Raw genomic sequence first — 23,225 nt, 5'->3', positions numbered from 1 at the left:
TCAGCAAGAAAGAAGCCACAGCTCCAAAACCGCCATAAAAAAGCCATGCTACGGTTTGCAACTGCACATGGGTACAAAAATTATACTTTTTGGAGAAATGTTCTCTGGTCTGATGAAACAAACATAGAACTAGTTGGCCATAATGACCATCGTTATGTTTGGAGGAAAAAGGGGGAGGCTTGCAAGCCGAAGAACACCATCCAAACCGTGAAGCACAGGGGTGGCAGCATCATGTTGTGGGGGTGCTTTGCTGCAGGACGGGCTGGTGCACTTCACAAAATAAATGGCATCATGAGGAAGGAAAATTAGGTAGATATATTGAAGCAACATCTCAAGACATCAGTCAGGAAGTAAAGCTTGGTCGCAAATGGGTCTTCTAAATGGACAATGATCCCAAGCATACTTCCAAAGTTGTGGCAAAACGGCTTTAGGACAACAAAGTCAAGGTAATGGAGTGGCCATCACAAAGCCCTGACCTCAATCCGGTAGAAAATTTGTGGGCAGAACTGGAAAAGCACATGCGAGCAAGGAGGCCTACAAATCTGGCTCAAGTTACACCAGCTCTGTCAGGAGGAATGGGCCAAAATTCACCCAACTTATCGTGGGAAGCTTGTGGAAGGCTAGCCGAAATGTTTGATCCAAGTTAAACAATTTAAAGGCAATGCTACCAAATACTAATTGAATGTATGTAAACTTCTGAACCACTAGGAATGTGATGAAAGAAATAAAAAGCTGACATAAATCACTCTACTATTATTCTGACATTTCACATTCTTAAAATAAAGTGGTGATCCTAACTGACCGAAGACAGATAATTTTTACGAGGATAAAATGTCAGGAATTATGAAAAACTAAGTTTAAATGTTTTTGGCTAAGGTGTATGTAAATTTCCAACTTCAACTGTATGAGCTGGTTGTAGTCTATGTCAAATGCATTCTTCAAGCCTTGAAACACATAGCCAAGGCTAGCAGTAGCAGGAAAGGCCTCTTTTCACTAATAGTGGCCTAGCAAAAGCACCTAGCAACAGACAAACGCTCTTCTATTTCACTAGGCCGTTTCCAGTAGCAATAACTACATTTGTTCAAGAAAAGGCAAGGTTAGTACCGCAGTTAGCTAGGTGTTTGGCTGGCTGGCCCAAATATGTTGGACTTGACAGAAACCCAGGGAGGGAGGAAGGAAGGGGTGGGACTTGACAATTGAGAAGGTCTGATGATAGTTCAAGGTTTGCCACAAAGCTCCACTATTGACCCCAGACTGCAGACTGAGTTCCCTGGGGGAGTTCCCAGCATGACTGCTTTTGTTCCAGGAGTGGATAGCATGGCACAACTTAACTTTCAAAGCCTCAGTCATCACAGCTATTTCAGCTGCAATACTGGACCAGCCTAGAGGCACTAGTGCACATCAGTTGCCATTGGAGGATGACTGTTCTGATACACAAAAGAACACCACACTAAAATAAGACTTGATTAGTCATAATTATAATTGCAGATGTGTTATTGTTTTGCTTGTTGTTGAGCGTGTTAATGCAAGTTGAATGTGATGAAGAGATAATCTACTCAAAATTGAGCATAATAGCCTGTTTCCTCAAGTTTGGGTTTGTGTGACAAATAGGACAAAAGTAGATGGAGAAACAGATTAAGTAAGCACCAGGTGAGACGAAATCACCAGGCAACCACAGAGAAAGTCACACTTCAATATGCATGGCTTCCGTTAAGATGGTCAAAATGCTGTTTACCGAACAAAATACAAAAACATTTCATTCTGAAAGCAGGAAAGAACTGAAAACAAACCCTAAAATCAACTCTAACTGCAACTATTGTGCCCGCAGTGAGCTCTACCATCAGGATACATCCGGAAGTGTCTTCCTGCTAACTCTAATGTCAGAGCCCAGTCATGATGGACAGAATACAGTGGTGATGAGGGGAGGAAGCCATGGAGAGGACAAAGGGGCCAGGGTGAGGGGCAGCCAGGTATAGCAGAGTGAGAGAGAGAGAAGCGGTCTGCCGGGCATTTAGGCATGGGCATTCCTTCTCCTCTCCCTGTTGGGCAGGGCTAGTAATGAGAGCCTGAGTCTCCAATCAAACGGAATTATCCAGGAAAGGCCTCTTCAATCACCCACTGATTTACTTGCTGAGGTTTCTTTTCCCCCTCTTTTTACTCCTTTCTTTTCACGGCCCCCGGATTCAAGAGATGAAAAACGATGAAAGGTAGCGGTCATGAATATTATCCCCCAAAAAATTTGCCCTCCTTCAGTGTGAAAACTCTTCTCCCCAGCCCCATGCAGCCACGATCGGTCATGGAGGAACACCTGTTTTCAGCCAGGTTTAGTTGTGTGTGTGATGAGCAAGGCCACAGCTATAGCCTTTATTAGCCAGCCATTGTGTGGCTCTAGGGTAATCCACCATTTACTGTTGATGAAAACAAAAATGTGTATGGGGATGCTTCAATGCATACCCGAATGGATCACCTCGATATACGGAATGTACTGCCATAGAAAAGTATAATTCTGAAATGTTCTCTGTATAGGTTTCCATGAGGACTAATATCACATTTAAGTCAAAGTAATGGCTTTTCACTTGGACATAAAGGTAAGCGATTGCAGAACAATTCTAAAACACACACGCAAGCAGTGGCACACACACACTAGCATTGAAGGTTCTGATCTGGCCTCCACAGCATCAGAGGAACTCAGAGAAAGGGTAAATGATTGGTGTGTGAATTTACATTCATGTATTCTCTTGATCACTGCATTACTATTGTATGAAATATGTTCCAGAGCTCACAGCCTGGTCCTTTCATCAAGACATTCGTCTTACCTGCCAGAAACTCTCCCCACTACCACTATAGCTCAAGAGGATGTGGAACACCTTATAAGAAGAGGTGGAACTTCAGAAATAAACTGCCTTTCTGAGGTAATCTTATCAGATAATGTTTAATTGCTTCTTTCATCCGTTGTGCTTTAATCCTATTGTTGCAGCAGGCAGTTTCCTCCCCAAGATAACGCATAACACTTTCAACACTGATTTACATTTTCCAGACGCACACTGGCTGCTTCTTTCTGCTGCCGCAGCACAAAAAGTGCTTAGCGTGCCCCTCCCTCTTTTGAGGCAAAATTAAACTAAGTAAAAATTAGAATTTAAAATCAAAAGTGGTGGTGGAGGAATAGAGTTTGGGACTGCATGGGGATGAAAATAGATGGGGAAGTCATAAGAAGATATCGCTTCTCTTCTACCCTCAAACCCACCACAGCAACAGTGTCAACGGAACAAATTGGACCACTGTATTTAGCTAGCTACTTACACGCCCCGAAACATAAACAGGCCGCTCGGTGCTCACATTCCACCATTGATTAAAACGGCTGCGTGGCCTCATTGTTCAAATGATCCTACAGCTGTGAGTAACTACTAATGGTAGTTATTAACCACGAACATCCATATGTCTAATTTAAATAAGCGCCTGTGGAGTGTAGCTGATGAATGATTGGCTAGTCTGTCGTTGTAGTGCTTGCTCAGCACTTCAGAGACGGTCAGTATTGTATACAACAGGCTTAGCACATTTCTACTAGGCCTAAACCTTACCAGTCAACTAATAACTAGGGACCAAGGTGTATGTAGTATCATTTTTTTTAGAACCATGCTTATAAAACACCAATATCATATCCACTGCTAGTGCTTTTCATAATACCACTATGCTAAGAAAAAGGGGCTTAGGGAGTGAGGTGGTGGTAGTGTGTGTGTGTGTGGGGGGGGGGGGGGGGGGGCAGCCTGATCCTGTTAGACCATGACATCTACCAGAATCTCTCCATTCAAACACACACTCACCCGGGTGGGTCGCCTCCCCTTCACCTCTGGCCATCAGCAGCGCTGGGCAGGCAGACCAGGGATTTCCATGGTTGTCTATCCCCTTACTCCACATACATGACTTCTGTACAGTGCAGACACTCTGGAAATTCAGTGTAAAATGAAGGACAGGAAACTAGACACACATTGGGAGCAGAGGGGGAATGTTCTCAAGTACCAGTTCGGTATAATGACAGGGGAATACCAGTACCATTTATACATGTCCAGAGGAGTCACTATACTTCCTGAGCTCAATTTATACAGCCAACCTTGTGGTTTGGTTTCCCGGTATTTGTGGGGGGAACAAGAGGTGAACTGAGCCAAGCCAATGGCTGTTTCTGAAATTGCACCTTATTCCCTATTAAAGTGCACTACTTTTGACCAGAACCATTTATGTGCACTATGTAGGGAATAGGGTGCCATTCAGACACAACCAGTGAGTTCCACCTCCGTCTCCTTTCAATGCAGGGCAGCTAGGCTGCAGTCAGAGGCCATATTGGATTACAATTCCATACTGCGTCTTCAGTGGCACCACCTTTGTTAGTGAGCCGAGCGACCGGGGAAAGCTGGGACGTTGGACGGGAGGAGGAGGAGGTGCAGCTTGAGGTTAGGGGGCTGTGAAAGAGAGCGTGGGGGCTAGGGGTTCAGACGCAGCCCACAACCCCGCGGCTGTTGCCCACATTAATCATGTTGCAGGGTAGGGCAAGAGGCGTACTGGCTGTTCTGTCCGTGTCCCCTCTCTCTCTCTGCATGTTTGCATGTCCCCTCTCCCTCTCTCCCCCGCTCCCTCTCTCCGTGGCATGCAGTGTGTCAGTCAGGGTTGTGGGAGACTAATGAGGTGTCTCTGACGCCAGCTTCCTTCGCCGGGGTGCCGGAGCTTTTTTTGTCACCACTGGTGGGGGAGGTGACAGGTTGCTTATTTACTCTGCCTTTCAGTTCTTTTTTCCCTTACCCCTCCTCCTCTACCCTCCACCCCTTTTTCCTGCAGTCATCTGTTCATTCAGCTGCCTGGCTGTGAGAACCAAGTGCCTAATGGGCCGTATCAGCAGAACCACTGCAGGGAAACGCAGCCCTGTCATTAGCCCATATTGAAAAAGAGAGCCGGTAGGCAGAAGGAGAGAGAGAGAGGAGAGACCAGAGCAATTGGTATTTATATTGTGTTCATTTAATAGACAAGCCTGAGTAATGAGTAGCAGCCCCACAATACAATTATGCACCATTTCTACTTAGCCAGGCTTTAGCTTGAGGAGGCTATCAATATTTAACAGGGAGTACAATTTTTCAATGCAAAAACAGGGACTGGTTTTAACTGCTTTGAATAACTTAGAGCTAGATATTCACTCCCCCGTCTCTGGTGTAGGCCTAATAACTGACAATTGAGCGATGCTGGCGTAGAGTTACTGCGTACTTGTGTTTGTTCATGGACAGGTGTGGGCCTGTATCGGCTGTGGTGGTTGTGTTGTTTCTGTTTCTTTGTGTTTATAAATAGAGTTGCTAGCAGACCCTAATGCTCTATGACAATAATAAGACCTCACTTACATGAACACCTATGAACGCAGAGAGGACACAGTCGGCTTGGACAAATTACCATTAAAACACAAGACAACAGAGGTGGAATGTCTTTTTATTCCCGCTCACTTAACTATCAGCAATTGTAACGCTGAAGAAGCTAATAGACATTTTCCATGACAACTGGAAATGGCTTAACAGAACGTCATGCTAATGTGCTCCACAATAAGGAGCTATGGGCTGCAGTTACTGTCTTGCTTATAGTAACAGCACCCCATTGTCGAGGCCTGCTGTTCAACACGTGACCATTGCAATAGTAACTGCCGGTTTTTGAGTGAAACGGACTTTCTGACCAATATCTGTTCAAATGACTACAAATAGCATTACCCACTGCCTTTCAGGTCTGGGGGGAAATTGTTTCATTTATATGGAAAGGTTGAAGAGTTACCACTGTAACGGCCCTAGGTCTGTGACATTGACATTTGCTGTTCGACACAGAACAAACAATGGTGACCAAACACAGCTATAATGGACAGAGTTAAAAGGCCAAATCTAATTGGCTCTGAAAATCCTTGATGCTCATCTTGAAATCTCTACCTCATCCCAGGCTGCACCCCAAATGGCACACTATTCACTACATAGTGCACTATAGAGTATAGGGTCCCATTTGGGGCAGCGCCTCAGTCTCTAGAGCAGTACGGAGACAGGGTGATACTCTGATACATTTATATGGACAGCAATTACAGGACATATCCCAGACAGAAAAAAGGTCATCAGGTGGCTTCGGAAGAACAAAATGTGTGCAAATGCGACCTCCACTTTGTGGCCATACCATGAATTTTATAGTAGAGACGTGCTGTGGTTGAATCGTTTAGTTTACATCAATATTCAGAGCTGTTAAAACAGCCCATTAATTCAATGAAACACGAAAATATTGGCTGAAGAGAAATTACATTTTTTGGTCAATAAAATGAAGAATGGATCTTAAAGTGCACCGCATCAAAATGATCTCTTGGTGATCCGGACGACGGGGATCACGCTCTCCATAGCCGATGTGAGGAAGACCTTTAAACAGGTCAACATTCAAGGCCGCAGGGCCAGACGGATTACCAGGACGTGTACTCTGAGCATGGACTGACCAACTGGCAAGTGTCTTCACTGACATTTTCAACCTCTCCGTGTCAGAGTCTGTAATACCAACATGTTTCTAGCAGACAACCATAGTCCCTGTGCCCAAGAACACCAAGGTAACCTGCCTAAATGACTACCGACCCGTAGCACTCACGTCTGTAGCCATGAAGTGCTTTGAAAGGCTGGTCATGGCTCACATCAACACCATATCCCAGAAACCCTAGACCCACTCCAATTTTCATACCGCCCCAACAGATCCACAGATGACGCAATCTCTATTGCACTCCACACTGCTCTTTCCCACCTGGTCAAATGGAACACTTACGTGAGAATGCTATTCAATGACTACAGCTCAGCTTTCAACACCATAGTGCCCTCAAAGCTCAGGACCCTGGGACTAAACACCTCCCTCTGCAACTGGATCCTGGACTTCCTGACGTGCCACCGCCCGGGTGGTAAGGGTAGGTAACAACACATCTGCCATGCTGATCCTCAACACGAGGAATCAGGGGTGTGTGCTCAGTCCCCTCCTGTACTCTCTGTTCACCCATAACTGCATGGCCAGGCACGACTCCAACACCATCATTAAGTTTGCCGACGACACAGTGGTAGGCCTGATCACGGGCAATGATGATACAGCATATAGTGAGGAGGTCAGAGACCTGGCGCCAGGACAACAACCTCTCCTCAATGTGAGCAAGACAAAGGAGCTCATCGTGGACTACAGGAAAAGGAAGACCGAGCACGCCCCCATTCTCATCGACAGGGCTGTAGTGGAGCAGGTTGAGAGCTTGGTGTCCACATTACCAACAAACTATCATGGTCCAAACACACCAAGACAGTCGTGAAGATGGTATGACAAAGCCTATTCCCCCTTCAGGAAACTAAAAAGATTTGGCATGGGTCCTCAGATCCTTAAAAAGTTCCAACAGCTGCACTATCGAGAGCATCCTGACTGGTTGCGTCACTGCCTGGTATGGCAACTGCTCGGCCTCCGACTCCAAGGCACTACAGAGGGTAGTGCTTACAGCATAGTACATCACTGGGGCCAAGCGTCCTGCCATCCAGGACCTCTATACCAGGCGGTCAGAGGAAGGCCCTAAAAATTGTCAAAGACTCCAGCCACCCTAGTCATAGACTGTTCTCTGCTACCGCATGGCAAGCAGTACTTTTGGAGGCTGTTAAGAAGCCTCCAAAAGGCTTCTTACCAGCTTCTACCCCCCAAGCCATAAGACTCCTGAACAGCTAATCAAAGGGCTACCCAGACCCCTCTTTTACACTGCTGCTACTCTGTTTATTATCCATGCATAGTCACTTTAACTCTACCTACATGTACAGTTGAAGTTAGAAGTTTACATACACTTAGGTTGGAGTCATTAAAACTCATTTTTCAACCACTCCACAAATGTATTGTTAACAAACTACAGGTATTGGCAAGTCGGTTAGGACATCTACTTTGTGCATGACACAAGTAATTTTTCCAACAATTGTTTACAGACAGATTATTTCACTGTATCACAATTCCAGTGGGTCAGAAGTTTACATACACTAAGTTGACTGTGACTTTAAACAGCGTGGGAAATTCCAGAAAATGATGTCATGGCTTTAGAAGCTTCTGATAGGCTAATTGACATCATTTGAGTCAATTGGAGGTGTACCTGTGGATGTATTTCAAGGCCTACCTTCAAACTCAGTGCCTCTTTGCTTGACATCATGGGAAAATCAAAAGAAATCAGACAAGACCTCAGAAAAAAACTTGTAGACCTGGTTCATCCTTGGGAGCAATTCCAAACACCTGAAGGTACCACCTTCATCTGTACAAACAATAGTACGCAAGTATAAACAGCATGGGACCACGCAGCCATCATACCGCTCAGGAAGGAGACGCGTTCTGTCTCCTAGAGATGAACGTACTTTGGTGCGAAAAGTGCAAATCCATCCCAGAACAACAGCTAAGGACCTTGTGAAGATTCTGGAGGAAACAGGTACAAAAGTATCTATATCCACAGTAAAACGAGTCCTATATCGACATTACCTAAAAGGCCGCTCAGCAAGAACGAAGCCACTGCTCCAAAACCACCATAAAAAAGCCAGACTACGGTTTGCAACTGCACATGGGGACAGAAATCGTACTTTTTGGAGAAATGTCCTCTGGTCTGATGAAACAAAAATGGAACTGTTTGGCCATAATGACCATCGTTATGTTTGGAGGAAAAAGGGGGATGCTTGCAAGCCGAAGAACATCATCCCAACAGTAAAACACGAGGGTGGCAGCATATTGTGGGGGTGCTTTGCTGCAGGAAGGACTGGTGCACTTCTCAAAATAAATGGCATCATGAGGGAGGAAAATTATGTGGATATATTGAAGCAACATCAAGACATCAGTCAGGAAGTTGAAGCTTGGTCGCAAATGGGTCTTCCAAATGGACAATGACCCCAAGCATACTTCCAAAGTTGTGGCAAAATGGCTTTAGGACAACAAAGTCAAGGTATTGGAGTGGCCATCACAACGCCCTGACCTCAATCCCATAGAACATTTGTGGGCAGAACTGGAAAAGCACATGCGAGCAAGGAGGCCTACAAACCTGACTCAAGTTACACCAGCTCTGTCAGGAGGATTGGGCCAAAATTCACCCAACTTATTATGGGAAGCTTGTGGAAGGCTATCCAAAACGTTTGACCCAAGTTAAACAATTTAAAAAGCAATGCTACCAAATACTAATTGAGTGTATGTAAATTTCTGACCCACTGGGAATGTGATGAAATAAATAAAAGCTGAAATAAATCATTCTCTCTACTATTATTCTGACATTTCACATTCTTAAAATAAAGTGGTGATCCTAACTGACCTAAAACAGGGAATTTTTTTACCAGGATTAAATGTCAGCAACTGTGAAAAAGTGAGTTGAAATGTACATACACCTTAGCCAAATACATTTCCGACTTCAACTGTACATATTACCTCAATTACCTCGACTAACCTGTGCCCCTGCACATTGACTCTGTACCAGTACCCCCTGTATATAGCCACACTACTGTTATTTTACTGCTGCTCTTTAATTTGTTCTTTTTATTTCTTTCTTCCTCCAACTTATTTTTTACCGAACACTTATTTTTCTTTAAACTGCATTGTTGGTTAAGGGCGTGTAAGTAAGCATTTCACTGTAAGGTCTACATCTGTTGTATTTGGCTCGTGTGACAAATACAATTGTATTTGATTTGATCAATGCCAGACTAGTCACTTGAGCAGCAAGCAAAAAGAAGAGCATCTACTGTATAAGAGAGGATTTTTACATAGCCAAAGCATCTTAACAACAATCTGAGTCTCCCCATTAGAAATGTGCATAATGTTTCACACATAACTGACTGCCACAGAGGCCTCGCTCTCATTCTTTCTTTCTCTCTCCCGTTCTCCTGTTTCTACCCTCTGGCAGGATATTTGACCCCTTCTTCAACACATTAGCCTTCCCTGCAGTCCAGATGGAGAAAATTAAGTTTCCATGTGAACTGGCCACAACTCCCAGCACACAAAAGTCAGCTGGATAAAAGGCTTGTATGGGAGAGGCTGGTTGCTCTGTGGCTCCATTTCCTCCTCTCCAAGTTTTATGTCACATTCCCAGTGCCGATGCCACTCTCTCTAAATTTGAAGACTTTGACAGAAGGGAAGTCGGAGGAGTTTTTGCTTGGCTTCACACAATCCTTTAGTAGCCCAGGATATGGGTTGATTAATGATCTCTCCCTACTCTCTATTCCATTTGTGTATCCCAACCACTTTTTCCATTCCTTGGGCTGATTTGCCGTCTCTTTCCATGGCCTTTTTATTACCCCTGGTGATATTTTGCATTTCAAATCAAATTACATTTTATTTGTCACATTCTTGGTAAACAGCAGGTGTAGACGAACAGTGAAATGCTTACGGACCCTTCCCAACATTGCAAAGAGAAAGAAAATAGCAAAACAATAGAAAAGTAAAACAAGTAACGTTAACATGGCTATATACAAGGGGTACCAGTACCGTGTTAATGTGCAGGGGTATGAGATTGTGGTAGATGTGTACATATAGCTAGGAATAAAATTACCGATAGTAAACAGTAGCAGCAGCATGATGAGTCAAAAAAAGGTTGTACAAAAAGGGTCAATGCAGATAGTTAACAAAATAGATAGACTAACTATTTAGCAGTCTTATGGCTTAGGGGTAAAAGCTGTTCAGGGTGCTGTTGGTTCCAGACATGGTGCCTCGGTACTGATTGACGTGCAGTAGCAGAGATAACAGTTTACGACTTGGGTGGCTGGAGTCTTTGACCATTTTTAGGGCTTTCCTCTGTCACAACCTGGTATAGAGGTCCTGGATGGCAGGGAGCTTGGCCCAGTGATGTTCTGGATCGTCCGCATTACCTTCTGTAGCACCTTGCGGTTGGATGCCAAGCAGTTGCCATACCAACCTGTGATGCATGCTCTCAATGGTGCAGCTGTAGACATTTTTCAGGACCCATGACAAATCTTTTCAGAGTCGTTCCACCTCTAAAAGCACAAGAAAGAGGATTTTGACCCCCACCATCTCAGATTGTTCTGAAATTGTGTCTGTGGTTAGAAACAGATAAGATTAGCATTTCTGCAACATTATTTTGTTGAAATATAAATTTGATCTCTTAGAAATTAAGTTAAAAGTATTGCACCCAAATCGATCATTTTACATTTATAGGATTCCTATAAATATAGTACCTAACATCCGATTTGTTCCAAACATGATTAAGACATGAGGAATCCAAAGAAATTGTGAAAGGCCACCCACAGACGCCAATCCCACCCCAACAACCAGTATTAGCTCTGTAATAATAATCTCCAAGCTGGCCACAATAAGTCACATTGCAGCAGCAGCACCTTGTGATAACAACTTTATAATATATACCTGCTGGTGTAAAGACTAACAGGATAACTCACCACTGACGCATGATGGCTTCAATAGGAACTAACTTTTGCAGTCATTCTCCTTGACCCTGTGTTATGACTTTGAGCAGGGAACAGTGTATGTGTGTGCTACAGAAAGCTGTTAGCTCCAATAAAACACGGATGAAAGGCGGAATGGTTAGTGACTGACGCACATGACCCACCAGCAGGTATGTGCATGGGGCCCTCGGCGCCAGCCAGGGAATGGAGAGGAGGAGGACCCTGAACATTACCACTGGGCCCAACCTATCAATATGGTGGAAGCTAGAGATCAGTGATAGACAGTGGAATGAATAAACCCATTATCTCCCTGTAGAACAAGCAGCATATTCTTCCACAAGTCAGGTCTGTAAAAGTGTGGGATCTGGGCTGAGCAGTGTGTATTACTGATAAAGTCAATCAATCAGAGGGTATTGCTGGGCAGGAGGCGGGCAACAAATGCAAAGGGGGCAAAGTCACATTGATTTTCAGCATTTGAGAATGCACCGAACCCAAGGTAAATCATTGTTATGAAACCCCTACAGACAACACACGTTATATGAGAGGAGTGGAATGTGAATGGTGCTGTAGCTGGTTATCATCTTGTTCCAGTGTAAACATGAAAACAAGCAGCAGTAACTGGGGACTAGATCTGAATCCATGTGGCACATGAGAGGAAGAAGCATGGCTATACAGTCAGTCAGCATGGCTCCTCTTTACATGGTCTGTCCTCAGGGTCAGTCACTAAAGCTTATATAAACACATTCCCACAACTTCACAGCAACATTGTGTTGGCCTAGCAACTATAGAGGCTCTGTGTGTGTGTGTGTGTGTGTGTGTGTGTGTGTGTGTGTGTGTGTGTGTGTGTGTGTGTGTGTGTGTGTGTGTGTGTGTGTGTGTTCACCTTGCTTTATCAGAAGGAGCATTTTGTACTCTCCCCTGATTAATCCTTTTGCATACTTAAGCCCCCCCCTCCCCACCGCTCCCTTCCCCTGACCAAATTAATTTCTCTCCTTTGATAGAGACAGAAAGGGATTTTAATGGCTGTGCCCTTCAAACCTGAGAGTTCTAATAAGTGTGAAGAGAAGATCTGTTTGGCTGATTGTCTTTAAGGCTTGCAGGCATGGAATTAATTGTCTTGATTAAATATTGTCTGTCTGGGCGATGAGAGACGGAGCAGAATTAGTGGTCCCTTTTTAAAAACTTGTATAGGTTCTGAGTAATATTTGACCTAGAATACAAAGACCACAATGAGAGTTACCACTCTTAAGACAAAGACCTTCAGAAATATCCACCTTGTTCTCGGACGCTTTTATAACATGGAAACTATGCAACGACTTCCTCTGCACACTCACATTGTCATAATTCATATGCGTGCCACTAGGAATCCCTGCATTAGCAGGTTTCTGTTATCTGATAGATCCTGAGAAAATAACCCATATTACTGGCCTGCTAAAGTGCCTGGACCTTGTAGGCTAAATTGACGACAAAAAGAAGCATAACTGATCCAAATGACTGCCCAATTAGGCAGGCTAGATGCAGTTATTTCTAAATGAATATGCATTCAAAACGCTGGGCTTATGAGCGGTTATTCAAATGACATAAGCTATTCCCTGTGGTTTACAGACTAGAGTTTTCTACTCCCTTGAAAACAATAACATTCTGCATTATATTGTGTTGTTGTAGCCTAGGTAGGATACATTTATTGTCCCTAAAAAACAGAATCAATACGGTAGCTTTTCGAGCTGCGTGCCCGGGGACTGGAGTTCACATAACGAAATAATAGGTAGCCAATCTGATCACTTTTTTTCTTCTTCCCACCACAGTGTAAATTGACTTGATATATTCTCTTTATAAACGGATGGGTTAATATGCATACGCTTCTAACTTAAATGGAACCCAAACCGGCTGCGCGCGTGTGCCATCGTGCATAAATATATTTTGTCCCCCCACGCCAAGCGCGATCACGACACGCAGGTTAAAATATCAAAACAAACTCTGAACCAATTATATTAATTTGGGGACAGGTCGAAAAACATTAAACATTTATGGCAATTTAGCTAGTTAGCTTGCACTTGCTAGCTAATTTGTCCTATTTAGCTAGCTTGCTGTTGCTAGCTAATTTGTCCTGGGATATAAACGTTGAGCTGTTATTTTACCTGAAATGCACAAGGTCCTCTACTCCGCCAATTAATCCATACATAAAACGGTCAACCGAATCGTTTCTAGTCATCCCTCTTCCTTCCAGGCTTTTTCTTCTCCTGACTTTATATTGCAATTGGCAACTTTCATAAATTAGGTGCATTACCGCCACTGACCTCGTTCGTCTTTCAGTCACCCACGTGGGTATAACCAATGAGGAGATGGCACGTGGGTACCTGCTTCTATAAACTAATGAGGAGATGGGAGAGACAGGACTTGCAGCGCGATCTGCGTCAGAAATAGAACTGATTTCTATTTTAGCCCTTGGCAACACAGACGCTCGTTGGCGCACGCGAGTAGTGTGGGTGCAATAATTGAATATCATAGATTTCTTAATTTATTTTGCAACGCTCCCGCACGCGACGAGAGTGGTGTCATCAGCCTGTTAGGCTATACGTCTCGAGTCTGTCTGTCTTCATTGTTCTGTTGCGCAATTACACAACTGGCCTCTCCACCGCCTAGGCTATTCCTCTTAAATCTTGTGCAGTCCCAGGAAAAAACAGAGTACAAAAGCTTGTTGGACACTTATTTCCACATATTTTATTCACTGAGAGCCTATTGGAGGACAAATACACTCTTGCTTGCGGAATGTAAAATAGGCTACAGCATTAACAACGGGCGGGGAGTTGGAAAGGAGAAGCCTATAGTAGGCTGCCTATCTTTACACTTTCTGGACATTCTAAACTATCGAGAAAAGACCCAAACTGATCCAAATACTTGCATAATCAGGCCTAGGCTGTAGGCTATGCAGTTATTTCGGCATGAAACAAAACAGGATGTTTGAGCGGTTATTCAAATTAGCCCATATCACTGCAGTTTACTAGTCTTGCTAACAACAGCCTCGCTGTGTAGTCACGTGGGTTGTGAGTCAGCCAGGCTAGCAGTTTATAGCCTATAGACAATAACTGTGTACTCACTTGTTAACAATGATACATTTCTCATTGCACTGTGTTGTTGTAGCCCAGGTAGAAATAAATCATTTTCTTGTCTAAAAATTTAGGCCTAGGGCTAATCAATAGTGGACAGAGCCAGAACAAAATCAGTTGGAAGGGTATTTATTTCTATAAGCAGGCCTGTTTTTTCCACAGGACCACGCATGCGCGTGCATGAATTCAACATTTTAAATGATACTCCAGATACATTATCTTCACACATTTTAGATGCTTTTTACTGACAGATGCAACTCAGTAATCAACTAGGCCTATTACCACACGCGTTGCCCATAAAGCTGGCTTGACAAAAAGGCATAGGCCTATGCAGTTGTGATTTGAAACAATCCACAGCTGGTTTTTTAAAATAAGCTAAATGGTCCTCTGTGGCCAAGTCAAACTCTCTGGTAAAGTATTTTGAAGGATTTTATTAAGTAATTATTATATACATTTTGGCAAAACATCAATACACTATAGGGGAAGCCAGCATCCGAACAGTGCATTGTTCACCCGCCAACTTTCCTTTTTAATTCGCAAGTGCCTGAAACCAGAGATCTGTATATAATGATACGGTGATCATGTCTCCTCCCTAACAACGCGAGTCGTTGTTCCAAAGCCGAGAATGCAGGCGACAAGCTTAGGTCTGCATATTATGCACATAGAAACGCATTGTGCTTATTCAGAGCAGATTTTGGCAAAAGTGGGTTCTCTCGCTTCGTCTCTTCCTCTCTGCTGAAACTGGAGAGCAACAGCACCCCTTTGTCTTACTATAAGTGGCCCATGTATCTGATGCTGTCTGGCCAGAAAAAGTATGACATGCCATACTATTTCTGTCCAGACAGCATCAGATTCAATACATTGTCTACACCAGGGGAGGCTGAGGAGGGGAGGACAGCTCATAATGGTTGGACCGGAGGGAATGGAATGGAATCAAACACATGGAAACCATGTTTATTGTGTTTGATAACATTCCACTTATACAACTCCAGCCATTACCACAACCCCGTCCTCCCCAATTCAGGTGCCACCAACCTCCTGTGGTCTACACATACTGAGACAGAGGGGCACTGTTTCGCTCACTTGGATGCTTAAATCCGAGATAGATGAATTTTTGTCGGCATGCGTCTCGGTCAAATAAATAATAAATATTTCTATATTTATTTGGACGGGCAAGGGGGTCCGGTAGGGCGGGCCAGGCCCCCTAGGGCCCGCACATAACGCCGGCCCTGATAGTGGAGCAGACTTGCTCTTGCTGATTGCTGATTGTAAAACAAGCCTACAGCAAATTAAGTGTCAGGGAAAGTTGAGGAGAGAAAGTGCATTGGTGTGATCACTTTTGGCCAGTTATGATAACATTGTTGCACTGATGCATTGCAATTTGCAAATAGTTGCACAGGACAGACAGAGAGATGAGCACAGTAAAACAAGACCCAAAGGACTTGACAACCATTAGAAAAATGGAAATCACTTGCAAACCATTTGAGCAACGAGGCAATATTGACATGCTGTAAAATATGTGCAGGCTAAACGGCGTCATTTAAATACGAGTTACTATATTCTTTTTCATTAGGCCTACACATGTACATTAAAGTAGCCTATTATTATCAGTTGTCAATATGACAAAAAACACACACTGAATGGACTTGCTACCACCTTATTAATAGGCAGCATGCAGTAGGATACGTTGATCAGATGAATGCAATGGTGGAAAAAGTATACTTGAGTAAAAGTAGATACCATAATAGAAAATGACTCAAGTAAAAGTCAGTAAAATACTACTTGAGTACAAGTCTAAAAGTACTTGGTTTTAAATATACTTAAGTTTCAAAGTGTAAATAATTTCAAATTCCTTATATAAAGCAAACCAGATGGCATAATTATAATTATTATTATTATTTTTACGGATAGCCAGGGGCATGCGCCAACACTCAGACATAATTTACAAACGAAACATGTGTTTAGTGAGTCCGCCAGATCAGAGGCAGTAGAGATGACCTGGGTGATGTTATCGTGATAAGTGTGTGAATTAGACAATTTTCCTGTCCTGCTAAGCATTCAAAATGTAACGAGTACTTTTGATTGTCAGGGAAAATGTATGGAGTAAAAAGTACATCACTTTTTTAGGGATGTGGTGAAGTAAAAGTAAACGTTATCAAAAATATAAATGGTAAAGTAAAGTACAGATACCCCCAAAAAACTACTTAAATCAAATCAAATGTTATTTGTCACATGCGCCGAATACATTGGATGGCCTATATAAGTAGTACTTCCAAGTATTTTACTTAAGTACTTTACACCACTGGTTGATTGACAGGTGTAGGACTGTAGAACAATAAACTCCCCTCTAGTGTTAATACTCACAAACGTTTTATAGTTAGGCTATGTAGCCTATAGTTTATCGTTACACTTATACATGTTTACTTTACTTTTATGCTCTATAAATTGACTCCTAATAATTTACTCCAGCAACTTGAGGCAAGTTTGCCACCGGCGGGCTGCAGTAGGGAAGTAAAGTGGAAGTCGATTCCATCACTTCTGTTGTTTGGCTGTCCCACAGCAACATTTGAAAATGTGGTGGATAGGGCTAACTATGAGTAGTGACATGATTGAGGAGTAACAAATTAATATCTGCCTCAAATCGAGCCAAGAAACAACCTCCAAACTCACTTGAGTTTGGGAAAACATACAGTAAGGGCCCGAAAATAAATAGAAGGGGTCTGCATCAAAAACAAATAATGGATAGCCTAAGTAAAGTCCATATGTAGATGCACAGATTTACTAACTATACATATCCATTTTCTAATGTAGACTAGACACGATGGGTTAGTCATTAGGAAATGGGTAGTTTTCATTTTGTAGTAGGGAGGTAGCAGAGCCAAAATGTAACAGAATGAGAGGAGAGAAACAGACATTTAAACAGCCGTCTACCCGCAGCATTAACATGGCATCATCTAGTTTAAACGCAACTTATTTTGCCATGTGTCATTTCTAACGAAACCCCCAAACACACAAAAATGCCTTCCACAATACAGGTATTACAAATGAGATGCCAAGATGGAAAAACAAAAAGGCATGATCGTACTAGGCCCGCACCCTGCCACACAAAAATCCAAGAGGTGGGTGACTCCTGTTTGAGTCATGGCTGAGGTACATCATCGATGACTAGGAATGGACCTGGCTGAGCTCAATCACTTCCTTTTACTTACACTTTAGTCATTTAGCAGAAACTCTTATCCAGAGCGACTTACAGGAGCAATTAGGGTTAAGTGCCTTGCTCAAGGGCACAGACAGATTGTTTTTCACCTAGTCTGCTCAGGGATTCAAACCCAACAGGCCCAACAGTCTTAACCGCTAGGCTACCTGCCACCCTTAAACCCTCTCTTCATAGCAGAAGCCCCACATGACTTGAACCCCCCCCCCCCCCCCCCCAAACATTGTCACAGGAATCTCAAGAGCTAAATTGCATAATCCAGCATAAGCATGGCTTCGTCTCTAGTGGAAGTCAGTGAAGCTTCAAAGAGGGGGACCTATTTTACGGCTTTATGAAACAACGTGGTGAGGTAGAGAGAGGACCATGTTTATAACAATCCCCCCCACCACACACACAGACCCTCCTCCTCCCCTTCTGTGAACAAGGGCTTTTCTACAGCTGGGTAACAAAGCATGACCCAATAATCCTGAAGCCCGACTCAAAGCTGGAACCTCCTCTCTGAGGACTTTATAAGATTCTGCCTGGCGATGAGGAGACTGCTAGGCATGTGTGGGGGATTATACACAAACACACAACTAGCTTTGATTATTCTAATTATGACTAAAGCCCTGAGTAGATTATGAGCACAGGCTAATATGTGCAATGTGATGAGTTCACATGCAATAAGGGACTTTAGAGTTAAGTAAAACCAGACAAAGGCATATATCTGGGCCAAACTGGTATTCTTGTCTTCAACTGATTACGCACCTACACCTATATAATTCATTTAAAAAATCCAAACACTGAATTTATTTATGCGCCACTGCATGCTAACTGTCCTGACTGCAGATGAGTTTGCCCCCATTGACACAAATAAAAAGCGCTGAGTAAGGACTTTTGGGCTTACTGTTGCAGCATGTGAATTACAATTCTGGTGAAAAGAAGTGGTGGGCCCATCCAGACATGAGGCAATGGAGAGAGAGAGCTAGCAACAGGCCTGCTCCTGTCCTGTTCTGACAGTTGGCTAAACGTCTCAAGGCAGGTAACAAGGTTTTGGATGACTAGGAGTGGAATGTTCTGTCTGAACAATCAAACAAGCAAGGAAGAAGTGCCAGTCGTCGAATCTAGACTCACTGAGTATACCAAAAAGTAGAACATAAACGGGCTGCATTCCCAAAGATGACATGTTCCTGGGTTTCTCCACAGCTTCATATAAGCTGTTAGTTTATAAACAGCCCATCTGCTTTGCAGGCTGAGGCTGGCCTGGAGCACCAAACAGAACCCTCTAAATTAAAAATCACATGCCAGGAGACCCACAGCATGGTTAAGATACAGGGAGCTGGTTAGTTCTGGCAGTCACAGAGAGCAAGTAGAAAACTATCCTAAATATTTTGAAGGCACAAGCAACCCTCATCTGTAGCTGGTTTATACCATAGGAATGTATGCACTTTGTAGAAAGGCTTGGTAGTGTAAACAAAGTTAATGTACCGTAGTCTTTTTTAAACAAATATAAGGTTGGAGAGACAAGATGCACAAAAGAATGGCAGAAAACGATTTCATTTCTACTTTATAGAAATCTCAGGGACCCATCTGTGAACATTTACCTGCTTTCCATTTTGCTCATAAAAAGGTAAACACAGGCCTGTATTGACCCGGAGGGAAAATACATTATTTACGGCTAACTCTGGTAAGTGTCTCTTTTGAGGCACATTATAGCCTATATTTCAAGGGACAACTCAGACTCCGCTGTGCTGATGTTAGTTGTTTTTTCATACTCAGCCACACATTTCCATAGCGAAATCACTTGAGTTCACAAATTGACTGTCTCTTGTCGGACACATATCTGCATAATTCATGTGGATTTTATATTTCTACATGCTATCATATTTCCTTATGCCTTACTGAACTTTGGGATTTATCATCATGTTTTTAGAGTATAATATTAATATGGTGTGCTTTATTATTTTCAAGTAATATTGTACAGAAACAATATGAAATCAAAGCATTTCCACATAGGCCAATAGCCCAGTCTTTGCTGTAACCTATAAAAACGTGTTCTAGGCCTATTCCGTTTCCAGTTGTCGGGATGTGTAAACCCACATGTTTATCTGGCTCCTAGCACTAGCCCCAAACAAAAGTTAATCAAACCCTCCATTGGTTTAGATAATGAGGATTTGATAAGTCTAACATTTTATGGAGGCAGACGCATGAATAAAACAATATTTCGTTAGAGAGGAGCCTCTGAAGTGTCCCTTGGTCTAAAATAACCCTCAGTGGTGGCTATTTTGCAGTGATCGCATTGGAAATGCGAGACGGATATTGATAATCTCAACTGGAAAGCTATTGTGTAGCAGATGAGCTACCCTGAGACACATTTTCCCAGCACTAATATGATTTTGTAAAATTTAAGGCATCCGGATCTATTTTAATACTTCCAAACTTGCGTTCGATGCTTGGTTAACATTGAAAAAAAATGTCCATACTAGATTGGATACGAGTCCTTTGTCTTGTCCAACTAGCAAATAAACAAAAGATATAGGATTTGGATCAAAGCGGCTTATGTTGGCTTAATTATAATAAGATATCCAATAACCGCCTTTGTCTAACACAAACTACTCTTTATCTATCAAAAAGACACAATCGAGTTGTAAAAGAATAAAAATGTAAAACTGACTAAGGGAGATCCATTTTATTCGCGTGTGTTAGATCCCCTCAGCCGCCAGTCCGGCGCACGGAAAGCGTAGCCTTCCATACTGTAGCCCTAGACGACGAAAGAAAAGTGCTAAATGTTGCCAACACATAGCTGGGTCGGCTCAATCGACTCAACGTAATGTGAAGCGAGTCAGTGCTATATTGAGGCTATGGAAATTATACTTCGTCTCAGTTCGTGTGGGTAAAACCACAGTCACATTTTAACAAACGGCTACAATAAAGGCTCCTCAACTGACAGCCCTTTAATTTATTAACAGCTAAACTGATACAGACCAACGTATCCTGCTTCCCACTGAAACAGAGTAGCCTAGCCAGACATCTGAATTTGCAAATCGAATGTAGATCATTCTGCTCACTTAATTCGATCCGAACCAAATTAATATTGGCGTATGCTAAAATTGCATCAACATAGACCAGGTTTTCAATACTTTTGTTTGTATGGAAAAACTTATAATTCCTAGAAGCCATCCTACCCTGCCTTGACCGAGTTAGCTGGTACAGATTCATGTGAAAAGCTGTTTAAGAGGAGAAGAGGGACAAGGGCAAAGTGCTACTTTTGTTCCACTTACCGACTTGTAAGACATTTTCCACACAACCAGTCTCCAAAAGCCGTATGCCTCGGCGGAAAGGCAGTCCATCTCCGGTGCCCGCTGCCCCGGCAGCGGCCGTCGTATTGGTAACCCCTCCAGGGACAGACCCGGATCCAGCGGGAGCCACTGTGCCCACCGCCGGACCCTCTTCGCCTGCGACGCGGCACTGAAACGACGAATACATACATATTTCCCTTTCGTTCCTCGGAAAGGACCAGTACACTATACGGCGCTGTACTGGCTCTGGGATCCGCTCGAAGCGCTCCTCCACCCTCTCAAAGGCCCATTTCTCCGCTACAGCCTTCGCGGCACAGTCCAACAGAGATTCCGGGCAGCGAAACCGAGAGTTCGGAAAACCCGGACCAGGCCCCGGACCAGGCCCTCGGGGAGCCGGGCGCAAGCACGGTCGCTTGCTGGCCGGGGGTAAAGATAGATGAAGTGGCGGCTGAGGCGGTAGCTCTCCACGTCCCTCCGCCATGACGTCCAGATAAACACTGAGAACAGACGACCAGCTTCAGAATTGCACAAATGAGACACTGCACAACCAGAGAGGAGGGAGTGGGGTTGAGGGGGTGTATACGTCACCACCAATAACAAACACTCCCCAATCGCGATACTGCACTGACATCGCGCCACCGCTACCGGCCTCTTGGTGTGTGTGTGTGTGTGTGTGTGTGTGTGTGTGTGTGTGTGTGTGTGTGTGTGTGTGTGTGTGTGTGTGTGTGTGTGTGCAGTGCCGCCTCTAGCCTTCTGGGGGCCCTAGGCGAGATTCTATCATTTTTGCCATGGTGAGAAAGTTTTGAAGCAATTGTACACATTTTGCCATGACTTATGCCATGTTCATATGATATCTGTTTGAGAGTGACTAACAAAAGCAATGGGGCCCCCTGGAGGTTTAGGGCCCCTGAGCACATGCCCTGCATGCTCGGTTGGTAATTTGGTAATGAATAGGCCTACTACAAGATTTAGATAGCTGGCTAGACTACCTTACCTAGCAATTGAAAATATTTAGCTGACATTTGCTAATTGGGTGACTAACATAACAACTGAACAACTGCTGATGCACTAGCAAATTCCGAACTTGCACCCTGTGTATTTATACTTTTATCACTCTCAACAGTAAACTGACACTCTGACTGAGTTCATAAACCGGACGCAGTGTGTAGTCTGCCTGTTGGGTTGGTTGGTGTATAGGAAGAGGCGGCTCTGTGTGTGTAGTCTGTAACAAGACAGACACATCATGCTCACCTCAACTTCAACCTTAGTCTATATATTCAAATTATGAATGACAACCAAAATAACCACATTAGTGTCCAATAAATCATAAAGAGTGTTTGAAATAAACATGACATTATGGAAATAAAATGAACACATCCAAGTAGTGAAAACTCTTCCCTCCAGTAATCCCTGCCTATGCTGCATAGACCTATTTTACTAATAAGTATCTTTCTTTAAGATGTATTACAAGCACTGACTTGCAAATCAAATTTACACCATTTACTTCTAGAACAAATGTCAATGTTTCCAATGCAGCAAATACATATCTTCAGAGTACTCATTAGGTGTCAGATCTGGTGAATTGACAGACCGTATTCACAAACATTTACAAATATGCCAGCACTGAGAAGAGGACATATATTCAAACATGTAAATTAGTTAAATAATATCAATAATAATATTCACCAAGATACAGTGCATTTGAAAAGTGTTCAGACCCCTTCACTTTTTCCACATTTTGTTACGTTACAGCTTTATTCTAAAATGGATTAAATCGTTTTTTCCCCCTTCATCAATCTACACACAATACCCCATAATGACAAAGCAAAAACAGGATATAACAAAAAAAAATGAAATATAACATTTACATAAGTATTCACAGGCTCTTTACTCAGTACTTTGTTGAAGCACCTTTGGCAACGACTACAGCCTCAAGTCTTCTTGGGCATGACGCTACAAGCTTGGCGCAAATGTATTTGGGGAGTTTCTCCCATTTTTCTCTGCAGGTTGGATGGGGAGCGTTGCTGCACAGCTATTTTTAGGTCTCTCCAGAGATGTTCGATTGGGTTCAAGTCCGAGCTCTGGCTGGACCACTCAAGGACAATCAGAGACTTGCCCTAAAGCCACTCCTGTGTTGTCTTGGCTGTGTATTTAGGGTCGTTGTCCTGTTGGAAGATGAACCTTCGCCCCAGTCTGAGGT

The 23,225-nt window shown here is 43.3% G+C and overlaps 1 protein-coding gene across 2 annotated transcripts in view; it reads right to left on the bottom strand.

Annotated features, from left to right (window-relative positions):
* The window catches only part of LOC120055885 (zinc finger SWIM domain-containing protein 5-like), a 57,588-nt gene extending 36,048 nt beyond the window's left edge, over window positions 1-21,540 (bottom strand). For both annotated transcript variants that reach the window (XM_039003921.1, XM_039003922.1), the window contains exon 1: window positions 21,008-21,540. In XM_039003921.1, the coding sequence (XP_038859849.1) occupies window positions 21,008-21,506 (499 nt within the window). In that variant the 5' untranslated portion in view covers window positions 21,507-21,540. The remainder of the gene's footprint in view (window positions 1-21,007) is intronic.
* Window positions 21,541-23,225: the final 1,685 nt, after the last annotated feature.

This window comes from Salvelinus namaycush, chromosome 11 (assembly GCF_016432855.1).
Source record: "Salvelinus namaycush isolate Seneca chromosome 11, SaNama_1.0, whole genome shotgun sequence".
NCBI classification, from domain to species: Eukaryota; Metazoa; Chordata; class Actinopteri; order Salmoniformes; family Salmonidae; genus Salvelinus; species Salvelinus namaycush.
The sequence above is the reverse complement of the archived record's forward strand: the minus strand, read 5'-3'. Positions and strand labels throughout refer to the sequence as shown.